Source organism: Capsella rubella, unplaced genomic scaffold, assembly GCF_000375325.1.
Source record: "Capsella rubella cultivar Monte Gargano unplaced genomic scaffold, Caprub1_0 scaffold_1, whole genome shotgun sequence".
NCBI lineage: Eukaryota > Viridiplantae > Streptophyta > Magnoliopsida > Brassicales > Brassicaceae > Capsella > Capsella rubella.
Genome location: NW_006238923.1, coordinates 5,692,180 through 5,698,531, shown reverse-complemented (window position 1 = coordinate 5,698,531; position 6,352 = coordinate 5,692,180). Strand labels below are relative to the sequence as shown.

The 6,352-nt window shown below is 35.0% G+C and overlaps 2 protein-coding genes across 2 annotated transcripts in view; one reads left to right on the top strand and one right to left on the bottom strand.

Moving 5' to 3' along the window:
• Positions 1–284: 284 nt before the first annotated feature.
• Positions 285–1,895, bottom strand: LOC17896692. The gene is made up of 2 exons (XM_023790274.1): positions 1,527–1,895; positions 285–1,307 (listed from the first exon to the last, which is right to left on the bottom strand). Exons 1-2 carry the CDS (start codon positions 1,893–1,895, stop codon positions 285–287), a joined length of 1,392 nt encoding a protein of 463 aa, XP_023646042.1.
• Positions 1,896–5,971: 4,076 nt separating this feature from the next.
• The window catches only part of LOC17897172 (transcription factor MYB58), a 3,246-nt gene continuing 2,865 nt past the window's right edge, over positions 5,972–6,352 (top strand). The window contains exon 1 of the mRNA XM_006304417.2: positions 5,972–6,196. The gene's annotated coding sequence lies outside the window, so the exon portion shown is untranslated. The remainder of the gene's footprint in view (positions 6,197–6,352) is intronic.

Sequence of the window (6,352 nt, the reverse complement as noted above, 5' to 3'; positions counted from 1 at the left end):
ATCTTGCAACAGTGTTTTGTATCTAATATTATATACAAAACACTGTTGCAAGATACCCATTTTGGGGTTTAAGAGTCTTGCAATAATGTTTTTTTTTTTGTTAAAAGGCTTTCAATTAAAATGCATAAAAGGAAATACAAGGATATGATGTTGAGATCATATAGTTTTTGAAAGTTAAGAGATAGGAGATCATGCAAAAAAGCAGATTCTAATAAGGGAAAAAGATAGAACTAGTAAAACATTAATTCTCTAGTTATTTATTATTTTATTTTTTTTTGGAACGATTAGCCTCGACCACCGCGGCCACCACGACCACGTTTGCTCCGTCCTCCTACCGTAATCCATTGATCTTGGATTTTCTGTGTAGGTTTTATTGTCCTCCCTCCTCGGGTACGTTGAGAGGATTCAACACCCATCTCATAACCATAAACTCCAACATCGAAGACAGCAAATTGATTACTTTCTAAGACATTTTCCTGCACATTCTCATTATCCAATGAACCTGAACGAGGGGGAGTAAATGGGACAGTTACCATTGGAGAAGAAGGCAATATTACTTCAGTATTTATGGGAGTGTGGTTGCATAAGGCAGTTGTGAAGGTAGTCGCTTCAGTTGTAGTAGTAGTATGCCCAGCCACAACGGTTGGTGAGTGTATGTAGGTTGTAGTCTCCACTGGTGCAGCTTCAACTGAGAGAGGAGGAGAGACATAAGTGCAGGCTGAAACAGAACCAGTGTTTACCACTGCAGCATCTAGAGATGCACAATCAACAAGAGTTTCTTGTGCAACAATGGGAGTCGTAACATGTGAGGTTTTGGCTGCTTCAACATGGGTTGTTTGGGAGCTTGTATTACCCTCAACAACAACTGGGATTGCAGGAACTGTGGACACTAAGTTAGATGCAGTACCTTGTTGACTAAGGAGAAGGCATCTAGTTTCCTTGTGGCCTAAAAACCCACATCTACTACACTTCGATGGAAGCCAAGAATACTCCACATCCACCATAGTGGCATTGCCTCTTTTGTCCTCGACTGCAATTCTATGTGGAAATCCTTTTTCTAGCTCAACTTCAACCATGATTTTAGCCACTCCCATTAGGAATGGGTCCAACCTCGGTTTATCTGTAGTGATAGGTTCACCTAAACCCGAAGCTATCCAACTGATTCCCCAATGTGAGTAAAGACGACTAGGGATGTTTTTTAGCGTAACCCAGACTGGGACTGAAGTGATCTCTGGTAATGCTAAGGTAGCATCAGTAGTCCAAGGAGCAACAAACATGATGCAATCATCAATATGCCATAAACCTCTCTGTAAAACCCGGGCTCTAGTTGGTGCATCCGGAATATGAAACATATAAGAGGATTCCCCAAGTTTTCGTGAGAAAATCTTACATTTTTTCCCCCAAATTCTATTAGCCACTGCATTGATGAGACCTCCAGATGGTTTGAGGCAACGATTAAACTGACCGATCACATATTCTTGTTGGTTCTCGAGTCCTTTTAACAAGACATGGTTTGGAATGTGTACCTTGGGAGTACCATCTTCCATGTAAGTTGGTGTTGTTGTTCGATGGAGATTACGGATGGAAGGGTCCATCTTTGCAGCCCATGGAAAGCGTAGTTGTCCATCCTCTTTAATCGCAGGGGGAAGGATGTCTAAATCTGGATTTGATTTGCCTCTTTCCTTTGGAATTAGAGTTTCGTGGCGGTAAGGTACAGCTTCCGGGATGATCTTAGGCGGTTTTACCCATGCTCCAATAGTAGGAACAAATGGAGTAGAGACAGGTGCTGTCGAAGACGGAGAAGAGAGATGCGAGGTTTGTGTCACATCTTCTGTCGCGAGAGGAGAGTTCATAGCGTCGGAGCTCATTCGAGAATCCGTGGCAACAGAATCCATCAAAGCAAGGAATAGAGACTAGATGGCTCACCGAAGAAGAGATTACCGGAGTCAGTCAGTGACGACTGCACTACGGCGGTGTAGCCGTCAAGTGAAACGTGATTTTCTTAGGTTTTCGCCTTCGAGAGAAAATATTTGGGGGCGCGTAGGCGCGTATTGTCTATCTTGCAATAATGTTGCTCTAAGGTTGTGATTAAAGAGGTGTTAATAACTCGTTTTTATGAGTTAGCTATCATTTCTCGCATTTCACCCTCGCCACCATTATAAATTTACATGGCCTGAAACCCACGACACACTTATAGTTTTCGAGGGCTGATCTTAGACTAAAAAGGCCCATACATTAATAAAGCATATCTTGAGCCCATAAAATGTTCTTCATAAAACTTACACAATGTCAAAAACAATGTTATAATTCAAATATATACCACTAATAACATTTTTTATAACAAATAATAACATTGTTTAATTTAATATGTTAGCTTGATCGATTATGTAAATGTAAGAGTTTCAAAAAATTTAGCTAACAAGATTATAGCAAAAGAAATAGTAATGGATACATCATACTTCGTAAGTTGATTTTGCGTCATGCACATGTAATGTGATCGTCTCTCTTTTTCTCGATTCACCACGTACGTACTTAATATATGATTTTATGAATGAATTATAAATTAAAAGAAATTAGGGGTCCTCAGTTTGGACCTTAAGAGTGATTAGTTAGGTAGTCATGACTCACGAAAAAAGTCATCACTATTAAGCAAATCTTCTACCAACCAACTCCTACAATTTTCAAATTATTTGTTTCTCTATCTTCCAAGATTAGGTGCCCGCATTGGTGTTGCTTTATAACTATTCCATCATTGTGTTTTCAAGTCATAGAATACATCTTCATGTGATGATGATCAGGTAAATTTAATCAACTGTATGTGTTTGTTCGATCATATATATATAATTAAATAAGAAAGACAGGACTCAGTATCCAATCACAAAATTCCATAATTTATTAAGAGATTCTGAATTAATCACTTGCCAAGGTGTATAAAGTATTATCATTACATATTTGTTGTTGAGATGTAAGATGTCGTTTCTTAACTCAGAAATTCGAAAACATGAAAATGCACATCCATTACAATCAACTACATATTTGTGTAACTTGTGATTATTTTTAAATAATTATAAAATTGAACGCGACGTGCCAGAAAATTATATATCAAACAATGCGTGCATGCATAATTCTTTGCGTATTATATATAATTAAAAATTCACATAGTTTACAATTTAACTAGTTTGTAGTTGGTTAATGATGTGAGCACAGTTTAACTTGTTCTATTAGACCATTGTTAAAAACAAAAGTCAGTAATTAGGATTGTGACGTTGAATGACTTGGACCACTTGGGATAGTAGTAGTGATATATTGATGCGTTTCTGATTTTTCTATGGCACATAAGGCTAAGAAAATATTAATCTATCTATCTTGTTTTCGCCACCGAAGAAATAAAAAGAACAACCTATTTTGTTTGTCAAACAATATCTTGTTTAACTACCACCGACGACGATGTAACATTAGTGTCTCACTAAACTAATACACCCTCTTTACATTATACACACACCAAAAAAACATTAATTAGTGCATGCCTCGCCCTTGCCAAACAAATACGTACTAGTGTACACTACATATATACACTGTCACCGCAAACTAATACATCCTCTATATGTATTACTTTTTAGATTATCAACTGTAGTATTCACTATATATGTTGTAATCAACAAAAAAGAAAAAAGAAAAAAGAGAGCCTTTAGGGTTGGTGCATGCGTGCATTCAATATATCCCCAAGGAAACAGCAGTGTGAATGTGATCATCAAACAACTATTGAAAATTGTATTAATAGTTGAGCTATGAAAATTTAACTACCCAATTCTTTAGATGATCCAACGCTGATGATCACCACTAGTACGTCCTATACTCTCAGTTAACATAGAATTAACTGGTGTACCACATTCTCTCTTTTTTTTTTTACAATTAGCTTTTTCTGCGGTAACTTGCAGCTACAATAAGATACATATAGAAACCATTTTTCTTGCTGTAAAAAAACATTGAAAATTAATTGTTGCTATTTAGCGGTACAAAGCGAATTATGATTAAGTATTCACATTTCACATCTTAGTTAATTAACAAATTGTAAACGTAGTACTATACGATTCATGTCATTTGTAGTTAGAGGGTATATTTTATTTCTTACGAAAACGGGCGGCCGAACAAAATCGAAGACTGGAAAAAAGTGGCATGCCAATAGCAACACGTGTGCTTTCGTCATGCAAATTCTCGTCTTTTTCATTTTTCTAAGAAATCTCTTTTTCTTTTTCGTCCTCGATCGATTGGGATATTTCAACCTTTTCTTCTATTTTCTTTCAACCTCGTTTACTAAATTATTTGTTTTTTTTCCCCCGGTGGCACCTAATTGGTTCAAGTTAAAAATAACATTTTTCGTAAGTTGTTCACCAAACAAAAGAAACCTATGATTATGATTTAAATTTGTTAGAGGTGCATGCACTATGTAGTGCTGTTTACGTAGAACTTCGTCACAAAAGACAATTTATTGGATTACAAGATCGATCCATTAATATTAATTTGAGTTTTTGGTTATTCTAATCCTAAAGACAAAACTATATAGGAAGCAAGCATGATCCATGTGAGAACAAAAAATGTTGTCCTCGTTTATGCTAATTGAGTTATACTATAATGTTGCGAAATAACATCATTGTAATTTAATTATTCAACACATAGCTTAGCTAAATGGAAGCATATGAGTTTCGTCATATCTTGTTTGGTATTGACTGTGAATATAAATCATATATACTGTTGATCAACTCCCTATCTATGGGAGGGAGATGTTAAAACAAACTGAACTCAAGTAAACGATTTGATTCGGTTATATATGTTTCCATAGATTGCTGAACGTAACTAAAATTAATTAGTATATATTGGTTGTATCTTCAGAATTTAGGTATAATTAAAGTATAAATTAGTAAAGTTTAAAAAATGGTAAAAGTTTACAGCACTATTTAACAATATAAATGTTATAGTTTTGGTTAACAAAATATGAGTAGGAAATACTTGATATTTAGTGATAAATTAGCCAAATCATGAAATATCATTTTAGCCTATAGCTAGTTTTTGTTAAATGGACGTTCTTATATATAAGAAACATAGTGGTCTGGTGGAGATAGAATGACAAAAAAATAGCAATAATATTCTAAAAAATTTCCATTCTTGCAAGCGTGACACAATTTGTATCCCTTCTTATATGTTTTCAATCTCCAATATTCTTAACATGCATACGTATCATTTATACCATTTAATGATTCGTTTCGGATATTTTGTACGTTTTTCAAACCTAAGCTATATATGTATAGCATGATTTAATAATGTGAAAGAATCATATGATGAGAGAGATATATGTAGATTGAAGAAAAAGAAAGAAAAGAAAGAGATATAACGTCCGAAATTGTTATGTGCGCATAAAGTTAAGGGAGGGAAGTAATTTGATCATTGTATTAGCCTTCCACGATTCATAAACCGTAACAGTAAGCAGCCAAACTCATTTTAAAAACATATATAAATCCTGATATGTGATGGCAGTCATAAGATATATAACATTCTTACGTCTTGTTTGGTAGATTAAATAACTTAAAGTACAAAGCAAAAACATTTATAAGTCAAGTTTTTTTTAGTTCATGAAGTTTCCGCTTATCAAGAACTAAAACTTAAGACCGTTTTTTCAAAAGTTGGTAAAATCAACAAATCTGGTTTGACTCGGAGAGACTGAATGATCCATGTATATATTCATCGATCAGTCAAAAATCTCAAAAGTTTTAACTGAGCTAATAAGTAGTATTAACTAACAAACAAGCTACGCAGCAGTAGAAACTTAGTCAAAAATAATGTTACAGAACGATATCAATCACAAGAGTCAATTTTAATTGTCAGTGTAACGTATAGTTTGATTACATTTACCAAATTAAATAAAAACTATTTATTTTTTACATATGTAAATGGGAGGTATACAATTATAAAAAAGATGGGAATTTTGCCACGTACTCATCCACAATATAGACAAGTTCTTAACTTCAGCAAATCTGATTTGACAATTGTCAATGTCTGCTGTTTATAACATGTTTCCCAATGTCAGGATCACACACCACTTCTCATGTATAAATACACATAAGACCAATTAGATCGGTAAAAAGGAATCTCATAAGTGTGTTACATATAGAAAAGAGAGAGAGAGAGAGAGAGAGAGAGAGAGAGAGAGAGAGAGAGAGAGAGAGAGAGAGAGAGAGAGAGAGAGAGAGAGAGAGAGAGAGAGAGAGAGAGAGAGAGAGAGAGAGAGAGAGAGAGAGAGAGAGAGAGAGAGAGAGAGAGAGAGAGAGAGAGAGAGAGAGAGAGAGAGAGAGAGAGA

What these genes read in the sequence shown, in the direction of transcription:
- LOC17896692 (XM_023790274.1), bottom strand. Translation starts at nt 1,895, where the DNA reads ATGGATTCTGTTGCCACGGATTCTCGAATGAGCTCCGACGCTATGAAC. An exon ending in TGGAAGATGGTACTCCCAAG is followed by an intron (nt 1,308 to 1,526) that starts GTACACATTCCA and finishes CGGGTTTTACAG; the next exon opens with AGAGGTTTATGGCATATTGA.